This window comes from Chinchilla lanigera, unplaced genomic scaffold (genome assembly GCF_000276665.1).
Source record: "Chinchilla lanigera isolate Chin_1 unplaced genomic scaffold, ChiLan1.0 scaffold00128, whole genome shotgun sequence".
NCBI lineage: Eukaryota > Metazoa > Chordata > Mammalia > Rodentia > Chinchillidae > Chinchilla > Chinchilla lanigera.
Genome location: NW_004955529.1, coordinates 3,524,689 through 3,539,688, shown reverse-complemented (window position 1 = coordinate 3,539,688; position 15,000 = coordinate 3,524,689). Strand labels below are relative to the sequence as shown.

The 15,000-nt window shown below is 33.6% G+C and overlaps 1 protein-coding gene across 1 annotated transcript in view; it reads left to right on the top strand.

Annotated features, from left to right (window-relative positions):
• The window catches only part of Hdx (highly divergent homeobox), a 174,755-nt gene that overhangs the window by 103,198 nt on the left and 56,557 nt on the right, over nucleotides 1–15,000 (top strand). Inside the window, exon 5 of the mRNA XM_005410080.2 lies at nucleotides 8,669–8,815. Within this exon, the coding sequence (XP_005410137.1) occupies nucleotides 8,669–8,815 (147 nt within the window). The remainder of the gene's footprint in view (nucleotides 1–8,668; nucleotides 8,816–15,000) is intronic.

Below are 15,000 nucleotides of genomic sequence, written 5' to 3'. Positions count from 1 at the left end.
AATCACACTTAGATGCTATTATTGTAAAATGATGGAAACAAGAGGTAGGGCCTAAATTGAAGGGAGTGGATACTGGGAACACAATCTCAGGGGCTATATCTAGTCCCCAGTCCCTTCCTCTCTGAATCTCTCACCCTCTTTCCTGGCAGCCATGAGATGAGCAGCTTTCTACCACCATGCTCTTTGGTTATGCTGTTCTTCCTCACCTGAGATCCACAACTGTGGAACCAGATGTGAGTAAATTGAAACCATGAGACAAAAATACCTTTACTCTTCTAAGTTGCTTTTTCAGGTTTTTGATTACAGAGATAAAAGGTTGCCTAACAAAGGAAGTTTTATTTTCATATTTTAATGGTGTTTTCAATTCAACTTTTAAGTGTTTTGTGATTTTTAATGTAGAGGTCTTTCATTTATTTAATTAAGCTTATTTCTAGACATTTTGTGGCTATTGTGGATAGGATAACTTTCATGATTTCTATCACAGCAGATTTACTATCAGTGTATAGAAAAGCTGATGTTTTGTGTATTAAATATACTGCTACTTTGCTGAATATATCTGTTCTAGCAGTCTTGTTTCGTTTGGTTTTTGTTTGAAGTAAGGTCTCACTATGTAGTGCAGGCTGGCCTTGAACTCTTATGCAGCTTGGTCTGTACTTGAATTCACAGCAATCCTCCTGCCTCAGCCTCCAGAGTTCTAGAATAACAGGCATGTACCACCGTGCTTGGCATCAGTTATGATAGTCTTTTGATGGAGTTTTTAGGATTTTCTCTGTGCAGAATCATATAATTTGTGAAGAGGGATAATGTGACTCCCCCTTCGTATTAGCATGCCTTTCATTTTTTTTCTGATTCCTAATTACTCTGGCTAAAAATTACTCTGGCTAAAAATTCTGAATAAGACTGATGAGAGTGGACAATCTTGTGTCACTTCTGCTCTTACAAGAAATACTTTCAGTTTTCTCCATTAAGTATGACATTGGCTGTAAATTGATCATATATCATCTCTTTTATGTTGAAACATGCTCATACTATACCTAATTTGTTCATGGATTTTATCACTAAAGGGATTTGGATTTATCAAATGCTATTTTTGTGTGCACTGAATTGATCACATGATTTTTTCTTCATTCTCATGAAGAGATTTGATTTGGTGCATTTTTATCGATTTGTCTATTTCAAAGCTTTCTTGCATCCTGGGATAAAACCAACCTGACTATACTAACTGATATTTTTGATGTGGTGCTGAATTCAATTTATTAGCATTTTGTTGAGAGGATTTGCATCTATGTTTATCAGGGATGTTGATCTATAGTCTTCTTTTTTATTGTTCTTTCTTTGTTGTGTCTTTGTCTAGTTTGGGAAACAGGATAATGCTGGTCTCACATAATGGTGTTGGAAATGTTCCTTCACTTTTACATATATGATAACATTTGAGAGGCAATAATGTTAATTCCTTTTAAAAGTTTGGTAAAATTTAGCAGTCTGGTCTCCTTTTCCCTGAGAGAGTTTTTATTACTGATTTGGTCAAATAATATGTTATTTGTCTGTTAAGCTTTTTCACATCATCTTTGATCAACTTTGGGAATTCATATATTTCCAGAAATTTGAGTATGTTGTAGATTTCCGTTTTACTCACATTATTGTTTCCTTTTTTATGCTAATTTTGGACTTTGTTTTTCTTAAGCCTTGAGATCCATCCCTAGGTTATTTATTTTATATTTTTTGGATGTAGGCATTAATTGGTATAAATTTCCCACTTAGTTTTTTTTATTGTATTCTACAATATTGGTATATTATGTTCCCATTTTCATTTGTTTTCAGGAATTTTTGATATTCTTACTTCTCCAGTGAAGCACTGTTTGTCTAAGTATGTGTTGTTGAGTCTTTATGGACTTTTATAACTTCTAAAGTTTTCTTGCTCTTGATTTCTAGTTTTACTGCATTTTATCCTCAAGGAAAATAAGCTGTGAGTCATTTTTTAAAAATGTGTTAATACTTATTTTGTGGCCTGATATATGGTCTGTTCTGGAGAGTTTCATGGCTGATGATCCATAATGTAGTTTAACTCTGATATTTGTTTGAGGTTATTTTTTGTGGGGGAGGGTTGTTTTGTTTTTTCTTGTTTTTGTTCTGGATGATCTATCCGCTAGTAAGATTGTAGTATTGAAGGCCCCCACTATTAATGTACCAGATCCTACCACTTCTTTAGGACTAGTAGTGTCTGTTCTATAAAATAGTCACAGACGTCCAATGAGCTGTTGAGAAAAGGGTGGTGGGAACTGTGTGGACAACTGTTATGAGTTCTTTCACCTACATGAAACCACACATAACTAGCCACAAAGTTAGTCCCAGAAGGTGGGATGTTTTATCCTTCAGTTGTCATAGATATTGCTTTCCACTCCACCCTGCATCATAATATCCATTTAGCTATGTTTCAGCATTCTGAGCATGTTTATGTCACAATTATTCCACCAAACCAACTCAGAACTGGGTGAGCAACAACCCACAACTGAGTGCAGTACAATATCTTTGGGATCATAGATATGAGAATGTGCAGGGGTTTTTGAATCCTCGAGAAGTTTGAATTTAGACAATAGATTTTTTTCAAGATGCCTACTAACTGATGCACCTTAGGGATTCACTGGGTGATGAACTGAATTACTTTTCCAAAACTAGTCTACTATGCAGATTATAGACCTCTTATCTATATTTTTTATAAGTTGCAAGAGCCACAAATCTTTCAAACAGTTTTAATGCTCAGTATCTGTGCTGACATTATTTTCTTGGACCCTTGTTTACCTTTATGCAAGTAGAGGAATGACTCCCCCTCACCCAGCTGTGAAGCTGAGGATTCAGGTGGTAGCACATTTTGTTGTTCTTGCTGTGCTACTGTCCCAAGTCTTTGAAGTTCACATGGTTTCCATTTTTATGTTCTGGAGTTTCAGCGTTCATCTTGAAACATAAAATAACACCTGTTGCTTTGCTTCTCCTTTGTGTAGGGGCAGGTAAATGCTAGATGCCTTTCTAGCCATTTTCAGCCATGATTATATTAATAAGCATTTCACAAAAAATACATATAGGCAATATGTATATAAAATTCTCAATAATACTTAATACAAATCAAATAAATAAGAAATAATTTTCACTAAATTTTCAAAAGTTACAAAATCAAGTAAAGTTTAGCATTGCTAAAGATAGAAAAAACAAGAGTTATGCATTTCTGCTCTTATTCCAAGGCATTTAACTGTATATGTGTCCCTTGGTCATTGTTTCCAGGACACCCTACTGATAACAAAATCCATGAATGCTCAAGTAAGTCCTCATAGGAAATGGTATAGTCTTTGCATTTTCTTCTGTACAATTTAAAGTATCTCCAGTTTACTTGTAATTACAATATACAATGTAAATACTGCAGAAATAGGTACTATATTACATTTTGGGGTGACTAATGAAAAGTTTGTATATATTCAGGACAAACACAGCCATTATATGCCCAATCCATGGTATATGTACAAGATGCAAGGCAGACAATGATCAAATAACTGCTGAAGAGAAACTGAAGATCTGTGATGTAGCCAGAAGCTACAGCACGGCATGGCTGAACATCACTTTATTTATATGCCTTTAGGAGAGTGATTAGCTTGGGCACATTGAAGTTTTCTTTTTTGAAGCTTTTTGAAATTAAAAAAAAATTTTTAAAACTGTGGCTTGTCTAATTTGTGGCTGCAGAACCCACAGATAAAAACGGTCAGCAGTATTTATAAAATAAAGTATAGGGGCTGGTGTTTTATTCCTCTGGTAGAACACCTGCCATGCATACACAAAGCTCTATGTTTAGTTCCCAGGGCTGCATTTTAAAAATTCGAATGTACATATATTTTGGCTCGTCAATCCCACTTTGTTGTATAAAACCTAAAATTGAGGCCTTGTATGTATAATATGAGTCTTGACGTTTGGGGAAAGAGAAGACACTCAGATGACATTCTGCATGTTCTCCTGCAGTTAAACTAAGGTATTCAAACAATCTTCTTTATCATGGGCACAGGCACGGTGCTTGCTTATCCCTGAGTAGCAGGTCTCAGATCCCTGCTGGCCAACAGAATGATTTAAAAATCCAGTCACATTTTTCTCTGGGAGTTAAATGTGATATCACTCTTTTATTACAAAGTTATACCTCCCAAAGCTCCAATTTGTACACTTTGTTCCCAAGTGTAACCTCATGTGGCCATGCATGTCATATAACATTTAGGGCTATATGTATATGTGACTAATACACTATTACTGATCTGATCTCTATAGTGTTGGGACTTATTTTTGGCCATCCTCATGACTAAATAAGGAACTTCTTCCTCTCCAATGCAAAGACGAGGAAATAACCAAACCACAGTTAGGAATTTCACATTACATGTAACTGTAAATATAAAACAATGTGTATTTGCAGGATTTCTGTTTCACATTGTTTTTATAGTACCAGTTACTTGAAAACTACCTAAATATTGATCAGTAGATAACCTTTTATTGTGTCCATTTGAAAGATCTGTAATAGCTTAAAAAACCCTGAAATATACACACACACAAAAACACTAAAAATAAAGATATTCTATGATCCAGAAATTTTACTTCTTGGTATACAGACAAAAGATTATTAACAAGCAGGGTTTGAAGTGCTATCTGCCCTCCCTCACATGTTCATTGCAAAATTCTTCATAATTACAAGGATACAGAAGAGAACTAAATGTCCATCAGAAGATGAATAAATATAGAAAATATAGTATATGTGTAATATTCAACTATACATGTAGTCATAATCTCTTTAATGTTGGTATTAACTGTGGTGACAGGTCCCTAGAACGAGGTGTCCGTGGCTGACAAGGTAAAAGAGATAAGAAAAACAGGAGAGGCAAAAGTCTGGGATCAGGGAGCTTACAGCTTCTGGGATTGCAGCCCTGATCACTAATCTCAATCGCCTTGTATTCAAACCCAGCATGTAACTCAGACCAACAGGAGAAATTCATTATCCCTTTCCATTTCTGCCTCTCAGCTAATGGTAACAATCCTCGGGCAAGCCTCCCACACCCCGCATTACGTGCACTCAGTACGGCTGGGGATCATAAGCCGACCATCAGTAATCACAGTCCTTTCCTCACACTTTAAAAAGAAAAATCCTGCCACTTGCGATATCATGGGTAAATTTGAAAGACATTATGCTAAATGAAGGAAGACAGTTGCAGAATAAAAAATATTGCATGATTTGACTTCCATGAGTTATCTTTTAAAATAGTCAAATGCAAAGAAGCAGAGAGCCGAAAGATGGTTGCCAAGGGCAAGAGTGAGAAGGAAGTGGGGAACTAATGCTGAATGCGTATAAATTTCAATTATACAAGATGAATAAATTTTAGAGATTTTCTACACTTTTGCTTATAATTAGTAACATTTGTTGTATATTTAAAATTTTGTATTGTATATTAAAAATTTTCTTAAGAAAATTTTCTCATATTGTATATTTAAAATTTTCTTAAGAAGTTCTGTCTCATAAGGTTTGTGTACACACACACAAATAAAAAGATCTCCAAGGCACACAATTAAGTATAAAATTTTATAGTGTCATGTCATTTGTCTGGTTTTTTTCAAGTATATATGCATTTTATCCTGTAATGTTACTGAGGAAACTATTAAATGTGCTTGTCTTTGGTTTCAGGACTGTGAATTTATGAGTATAGAAGAGAGAATGACTATAGTTCATTTCACATTTTTTGATTATTTACCTCTATTTAATAGCAAGGGTTGCGCTTAGTATTAGAGTGCTTATCTAGCACATATGAGGTCATGGCATATATTAAAAGGGCATGGTCTCTGCTGATTAAGGAAGTCAGAATCTAATAGAATGATACGCAAACTTTTGTAAAGCAAGTTTTACATCTTAACAGCTTTGACTAGTATCCAAATCAACAATCTGGATAGGACAGGGTAGTGAATGCACATGGAAAGCTGAGCAAAGAAGCTAAGGGTATTATTGGAGTTAGAAAATTTTAATTATTATTTTAAAAGGAATACATAGCTGTATCATCTATATCTATATCTTGCTTCCATATTTAACTAGGATATATGCATAAAACAGGAAACTTTATACCACTATATTAGAGGTTGACCAACTAGCACTATTTTTAAATTAAAATCAAAGACACAAATTCCTAAAAGGGACCTGGAGACAGATAAAAGTGTCATATTTCAGTGAATTTTATTGCAATGAAGCCAAGTGAAATCAACAAAATTACCTGATTACTTGAGTTGTAGTTTTTCATCTAGGTTGCCCGTGTTACTTAATGCTTTCACAAAATCAGTAAAATAATTGCCTGTATGCTTTATCTGAGCCAGAGGATTGGGTTTCAGGAACCCTTATAAAGTGAAGATGGCTTTCAAGTACAATAGAAAGACACAGCCAACTTCAAGACATCTACTTCAGGCTTCCTTAAGGAAGAATTCACCTTCTCCTCTAAGTGTCCATTTTTTCCTTCTCCAAGTGGATATTCACAGTTAAATTTTACTTTAATCTAGTTTTTTTTTTACCTTGTTTGTTTTCTTAGTTAAATTTTGCTCTTAAAAGATTTAAATATAATTGCCCCTCCCCATAGAAGTGTGGCACACCTTATCATAATAAGTCACCTTCAGCATTCTTAATGCTAATACCCTAGCATATTTCTAGCAAGTCAAAGTAGGTTTTATTTAGCTAAATTTAAGGGATAAATCAGCTTGCTATGTCCTCTAAGTGAAATACAAGTCAGGTGACTGAGGCTGTTCAGTGTTCTGCTCATTATTCCTTCCATTCTGACAGTAATGCAGTTTAAATTGTTTTAGATAATTTGGCACAATGGAACATTATGGAATATTTTTGCAGTTATGATGAATTATTTGAATCTTCTTAAAATCTTATACCTCTTATTTTGCTCCCATTTTGAGAATTTTAGCTCCACAACTATTTTACAATCAGTGAAAGATAAACAACTAATGTAATTTTTATTTTGTAAATATCTTGAGGGCTATTCCTCTTGATTTAAAAAAAAACTTGGATGACATGTTTGATTCATTTGTTGGGAACATGTAATTTAGCATTAGTACTACTAATAAATGTTACTCAGGGTTTTATAGGTAGAAGGAACAGATTTAGCTTGTAATCAAATTTAATAGTACGCACATGGAAACACACATACAACTCTCTTGGTAGTAAACTGAGAAATGATATATTGCTTATTCCCTTAGCTGTTAAAATTGCTTCTCAAAGGACTGTAGTTTAAAACAAACAAAAATTTTCCCGCTACTTGGTATTACATCTGTTTTAGCTAAAGAGACTCTTTTGAAATGTCACATTTTATGTGTTGCATATACTATTTTCTTTTGTTACATAGAATCCTATTCAGGAGTTCTATTTTTAATTTCAGTTGAAAATCAAGTATTAAAAGCAGTTTTTATCTAAGAAGCTTTAGAAATGTTGCCATTCTGTATGGAAACAGACCATGTCATCTGAAGATCTTATGCAGAAGATAGCAACAGAACCTTGGATACCATGCTATAATTTGCAACATTACTCCTTAACCTATACTTAAATCACTCTCTCTCCCTCCCTTTCTCCCTCTTTGCTCCCTGTCTCTTCACTCCCTCTCTCAGTGTCTCCCTCACTCTCTCTTTCTCTCTGACTCCCCCTTATATCCTTCTTTCTATCTCCTCCCTATATCAATATCCTTTCTCTCATTACAAGCACATATATACATTCACACAGGGTTTGGAGGATATACACTATAATTAAACCCTATGTTTGTGTTTTTCTACCAACCCTTGAGATAACTGAAGACATCACTGGGATGGAGCTTCTAGAAAAAATCAGAGCTATTTTGCTTTCTAGCTCTCCAGTGGACACTTTGTATACTGTTGAGTGAATCTTTGGACCTTTCTTTCCCTAAAGCTTTGACAACAGAATGGAAGTTTTAATTTACTTCCTAGAAAGGCCTCTAGCAACCATTAAACAAAAATAATATACAAAATCCATAGTTTATTGTATTAAATAAGCAAAAATCAAAAGTTAAGGTTTACTATAAAGTTTTCTGAAGCCATAAATATGATTTTAATGACTATATTATTGTCCTCTTTTCGTTGTTTACATTTTAAATTAATTGCAACATAATTAGGAGACTACTTTATAGGTTTAAGTAGCAAATCTAGATTATCAAAATTCAGCACACTGATATCATCCTGTCTTTGATTTTTAGGTGTGTGTTGTTTCTTAACATGAAAAGGTATATTACAGAAAAAGTTGAAAAATATTCAATTAAAATGTTAAGTATTTTTCCATGCTGCAGGTGATGTAAAATCTCTTCTTATTTATCTTTTTTACAACGATGTGTTATTTTTGTAATTAAATTCATTTAAAATTAACATTTGTAAATTTCTGTCAGTTATACAAAATACTCATTTCATCCTAACACACTGTATTATGATATACAAGTAAAACCAATGAAAATGCTCATTTTCAGAATGAGGGAACTCAGAGTAAGAATTTTGAAGTGTACTTTTCTCTACTACTTACTGAAAGTAGTTCATACATCTCAGTTTGATGATCCTGTCTAGAACATAGCTTCCACTGATTATTCTAACTTTAAAAAAAATATTTTTTCAGCTACAGGATCGCACTCAGTTTAGTGACCAAGACTTAGCTACTCTGAAGAAATACTGGGACAATGGCATGACCAGCCTGGGCTCAGTTTGCAGAGAAAAGATTGAAGCTGTTGCAACTGAACTAAATGTTGACTGTGAAATAGTTCGGGTAAGGCATTTTCAATACTTTTCATGCCACATTTGACACTTGGTATAAATGGAAACTTTAAAAACTGTATGAGATGTTGCAAAACATACCAGTAACCCAAAGAGGTAACCCACAAAATGAGAGAAATGATTTTCAAGTTATGTATCTAAAATGGAACTTGTATCCAGAGTATATGAAAAATACTTACAGCTCAATAATAAAACATAAATGATGCAGATGAATGACCAACATAAAAATTAAAATATGCTTAACTTCATTAGTCATAGTGAAAATCATAATCAAAATGACCTATTAGTTAAAACCCACCATGATGGCTATACTGAAAAGAGAGAAAATAAAAAGTATTGGTCAAGTTATAGCGAAATGAGAGCATTTACATACTGCTTATGAGAATGTAAAATATTTAAGTTATTTTGGAAAACATCTTCCAAATTTTAACACAGAGTTTAACACACTCAGTTGTACTTCCAAACAAATACTTAAAAGGATGAAAAGCTTACGGTCAACCAAAAAATCACATTCTGACATTTTTAACAGCATTATCCATTGTAGCCTCAAAGTAGAAATAACCCAATTGTCTATCAGGTAGATACATTTAAAACACGAGATATATGTACATAATAAAACATTATGTAACCATTAAAAGGAAAGATATATTCCTACATGCTATTAAATGAATAAGCTTTGAAAATATGAAAAGTTAAGAACCTAATCACAAATCATCATATAGTGTACAACTCATGTATATTAAATACATGAAAGAGGCACACTGCAGAGACAGAAATTAGATTAATGGCTCCCAAAGCCTGAGATTAGGAAAGAGCTGTGGGCTGATAACCCGAAAGAAAATAAGAACTGAAAAACTGTACCTGTAGCTGATAAAAAAAAGATTTATGACAAGCATTCTGTCTGCATCATACTAAATTGTTTTCCTCTAAAATCAAGAACAAGCAAAAGATGTTCACTATTTCCATTTCTATTCAAATAATACTCCAAACTTTCAACAGAGCAATTACACAGGAGATAAATAAAGGGGATACATAAGGAAAAGAAGTTGAATTGCCCTTATTCAAAGAATGTACATCTCTTTATATAGAATACACAAAAATTCCACTGAGACTTTTAGAACTAATGTACAAATTCAGCACAATAGCAGCATACAAAAGAAATACAGATAAATCAATGGTGTTCACATGCACTAATAAGGAACCTGTTGAGAAAGATATTAGGAAAACAATATCTTCACAAATTGATAACTACTTAGGAATTAACAAAGAACGTGAAAGTCCTCTACAACAATATTTATCTTATTTTAAAATGGAAATTGAAGAACACATCAGAAAGTGGAAGTTTTGGAGAGCTAACATGACTAATAAAAGGAAGAGTCAAACTGAAATGCTGAAGATGTACTTTGATTTTAGTTTAGTGCACAGTGAGAGATTCTTATAAAGTTTTATTCTTTGGAATGTAGAAAGTCAGTTTTTCCAGCACCGTTTATTAAAGAGGCTATCTTTCTTCCAGTGAAGGTGTTTTGCGCCTTTGTGAGAGATAAGGTGACTTAATGTGTGTGGAGTTGTTTTTCTGCCTTCTAGTCTGCTCTATTGATCCTTGGGTCCGTTTTTTTTTTTTTTTTTTTTTTTTTTGGCAGTATCACGCTGTTTCTATCACTGTAGCTTTGTAGTATAATTTCAAGTAGGGGACTGTGATGCCTCCTGGCTTGCCTTTGTTGCCCACAATTGCTTTTGCTATTCTAGTTCTCTTCTGGTTTCAAATGAATTTTATGATTTGTTTCTCTGTGTGAGGTATCCCATTGACATTTTGCTTGGGATTGCATTAAATTCGAATAACAATTTGGGGAATATGGCCATTTTCACTATATTCATTTTTCCTATCCAAGGACAAGACATATTTTAACATTTTCTCATATCTTCTTAAACCTCAGAGTACTGTAGCTTTTAATGTAAAGTTCCTTTACTTCCTTCATTAGACTGATTCCTAAGTTTTTCATCTTCTAGAATGCTATTGTGAAAGTGTGATTTCCCTAATTTCTTCCTCAGGGAGTTTGATATTTATGTCCAGGAATTCTATTGATTTTGAGTCTTGACATTGTATCCGGCTACACTACTGAATTTGGTTCATTATAGAAGTATTTTGGTGAAAATTTGAGGGCTTCTATGTAGAGTGTCATGTCATCTATAATGTACAAAATTTAACTTCTTCCTTTATTATCCTTATTCTTTTTATTTCTTCTTGTTGTCTAATTGTTCTGGCTAATGTTTCCTGAACTATATTGAATAAGAGGGGTGACTGTGGACATCCTTGTCTTGTTCTTGACTTTGGAGGTAAACCATTCAGTTTTGAAGAAAGTATAATGTTGTCTGTTGTTTTGTCATAAATGGCTCTTTTCAGATTGAAATAAAGATCAACAGTTGCAGTATTCTTTTTCTTGTGTGTGCCAGGAAATGAGCTCAGGACCTTGCACTTGCCAGGCAGGCACTTGTGCTGCTGAGCTAGATCCTCAGCCCACACTATTCTTTTTTTGTAGTTTAATTAAATATACTGGTACAATTTAGGTATACACACTGATTAAATTCATCATATGGAATTTGTACCTGTACATAATATACATTGATTTGTCTTTTTCTCCATTCTCCTACCTCCCTTCAACACCTCTTCCTGTCATTATTTGTAAAGCTTTGTTTCCATTTTATTCTTCATTTCTCATTTTTCCCTTCCTTCCATTCCCTGTTCCCCTCCTTTTGAACAGCATCTTTCCATTTCACCATATCTCCTGTATGATTTGGTTCCTATTTACACTTTCAGCTTCTCACACCAGTGAGGCAATGCAATATTTTCACATGTGTCTCTGATTTATTTTACTTAAGAGTATGAACTGAAGGTCCATCCATTTAGGAATAAATGTCTCAAACTTTTCCTTCTTTATGGAAGAGTAGTACTCCATTACATTGAAAAACACATTGTCTATTGATTGCTTGATGGGCATTTCGGTTGTTCAAGATTCAGCTATTACAAATTGTGCTGCTACAAACATGGGTGTACATATATTGCTGTGGTATGATACTTTTAATTCTTTTAGGAAAATACAAAGAAGAGGAATAGCTGCGTCAAGTGGAATGTTTAGTCCTCAGTTTTTCTGAAATCTCTACACTGATTTCCACAGTGGTTGCATCAGTCTAAACTCACAGCAACAGTGGAGAAGGGTTCCTTTTCCTCCACATCCCTGCCACCATTTTTTATTGGCTGAGTTTTTGATGATAACCATTTTTTTTTCTGGAGTGAGATGGAATCTTAGTGTTGTTTTTCTTTGCATCTTTCACATAATCAGTGATGTTGAACATTTTTTCACATATTTATTTGCCATTTTTACTTCATCTGAGAAGTGTGCATTCATCTCAGATGCCTATTTTTGGATTGGAGCTTTGAATTTAGGAGATCATTTTTTTCAGTAATTTATGTTTTAGATGTTTGTCCTTTGCTTGAGGAGCAACAGGCTAACATTTTTTCCACTCTGTGATTTCTCTTTTCACCCTCTTGTTGATTCCTTTTGTTCTTCTAGGGCTTTTTAATAAGATAAGATATCAGTTTTGATTACTTGTAGTATTTCCCCTGTGAACTGGATTTTGTACATGAAGTCTCTGCCTACACCTATGTCTTCAAGATTTTTACCTATTTTCCCTTCCAGAAGACTTATATTTCTGTTTTAATATTGAGATCTTTGATTCATTTAGATTTTAGTTTTGTGCATGGTGAAAGACATGGGGCTAGTTTAGTATGTGGAATGTAGAAAGCCAGTTTTTTCAGCACCATTTATTAAACAGGCTACTTTTCTTTCAGTGAACATGTTTGGTTCCTTTGTCAAAGGTAAGGTGGCTGAGTTTGTTTGGAGTTGCTTATGCATCTTCTAATTGTTCCACTTATGATCTGGTCTGGTATTTTTGTTACTGTTGTTGTTTGTTTGTTTTTCACCAATGCGTTTTATAGGTAAATGCATGCAATTTGAGACCATACTTAAAAGTGTAATAAATCAAACTGGCATGTATAAACATCATAATGTCTCCCTAGTGTAAGAAGCTGAAAGAATAAATAAGATCCAAAATGTACAATAGATATTGAGAAGTGAGAAGAAACTGTTCAAAGTGAAAGTGAAACTGGGAAGAGGGAAAGGAAAAAGGAGGAAGGGAAAAGGTAAAATAGATAAATAAATAAGTAAATAAGTACATAAAATTTAAAATAGTTATACTATTAATTTCCATTAGTTCCTTGGAAAGAAAGGTTTGTTCTTATACTGTTTGATCAATTTTTCATGCCTGTTTCTTATAATCTGAGCAGCTACTTTGAAGATAACAATATGCAATATATTAGCCACTATTACTCTCTTACAATCTTGTTTTAAAATTTTGTATTTTTATTGTTTTCTCTTTAAAAAAATCAAAAGACTATTTGCATAAATAATAGCAAAAAAACCCCAAGCATGCAAAAAGAATCAGACATACAGTTAAGTGAGGCATACAGAACTCCAATTATCCATTGTCAAAATAAATCTATGCCAAGGCATATAATAATTGAAATTCCAGAAATATGGAACAAAAACTGAATATTAAAAGCTGTTAGAAGAAATAAACAGATTGTCTATAATGGAGAGCTCAGCAGAATCAAGGCAGACATCTCAACACAAACCCTTAAGTCAAGAAGAGCTTGGTTCAGTTCTTCTGTTTGATACATCTGGATGCATCTGGTTGATATATCTATTTGTGACAGTGAGGTATTACAGTGTCCCATTACAATTGTGTTAGTGCTTATTCAATTTTTCATGTCCATTAATATTTATTTTATATAGTTGGGTGTGCCTGTATTTGGTGCACACAGATTTATCATTGTTATCTCTTCTTCTGTAGTTTCTCCATAATGCATATGTAGTGACTTTCTTTATCTCATTTGATTATTCTTGACTTGAAGCTCATATTTTACGTGCATAGAGTAGCTACCACTGCTTTTTGCAGGGTTCTTTTCTCAGAGTACTGTAATTTTCAATGCATAGATCTTTTACTACCTTTGTTAGATTGATTCCTAAGTATATATTTTTTTGGATGCTATTGTAGAGGATGTGGTTTCTCTAATTTCTCTTTCAGCGAGTTTGTTGTTTGCGTACTGGAATGCTATTGATTTTTCAGTGTTGAGTTTGTATTCCACTAAGCTACTGAATTTGGATATTAAACATAGAAGTCTTTTGGTGGTGTTTTTGGGGTCTTCTATGTAGAGTATCTTGTCATCTGTGAATAATGATAATTTAACTTCTTCCTTTCCTATCCTTATTCCTTTTATTTCTCTCTCTTGTCTCATTGCTATTGCTAATGTTTCCAGAGCTATATTGAATAGGAGTGGTGATAGTGGATATTTCTGTCTTATTCCTGATTTTAGAGTGAAAGCTTTAAGTTTTTGTCCATTTAGTATGATGTTGGCTGTTGGTTTCTCATAGATGGCTTTTATCAGATTGAGGGAAGACCATCTATTCCGAGTTTCTGTAGGGTTATTCTTTATCATCAATGGGTGTTGGACTTTGCCAAAAGCTTTTCTTGCATCTATTGAGTTGATCATTATCATTTTGTCTTTGCCTTTGTTGATATGGTGTATCACATTTATTGATTTGTGTATGTTGAACCATCCCTACATTTCTGGGATGAATCCCACTTGTTCATGGTGTATGATCTTCTTGAAGATTTGCTGCACTTTGTTTGCTAGTATCTTGTTGAGTAGTTTTGCATCTATGTTCATTAGGGAGCTTGACTGGTGTTTCTCCTTTTTTGGTTGGGTCTTTCTCTGCTTCTGCTATCAGGATTAATACTTACCTCAAGGAATGAGGCAGTATTTCTTCCTTTTCAATTTCATTAAAGAGTTTGAGTAGTATTGGCATTGACTCTTCTCTAAGTTTCTTATAGAATTCATCAGTGAATCCATCTGGACCTGGGTTTTTCTTTCTTTGTAAGATTTTCATCATATTTTCAATCTCATTAACTGATATTGGCTGTTATCATTAGAGGATATGCAAATTAGAATTTGTATATCCTCTTGGCTCAGCTTTGATAATTCATACATATCTAGGAATCTGTCTCCATTTTTTTCTGTTTTTTCTCCTATGAGTGTAAAGATTTTCTTTTTTTTTTTTT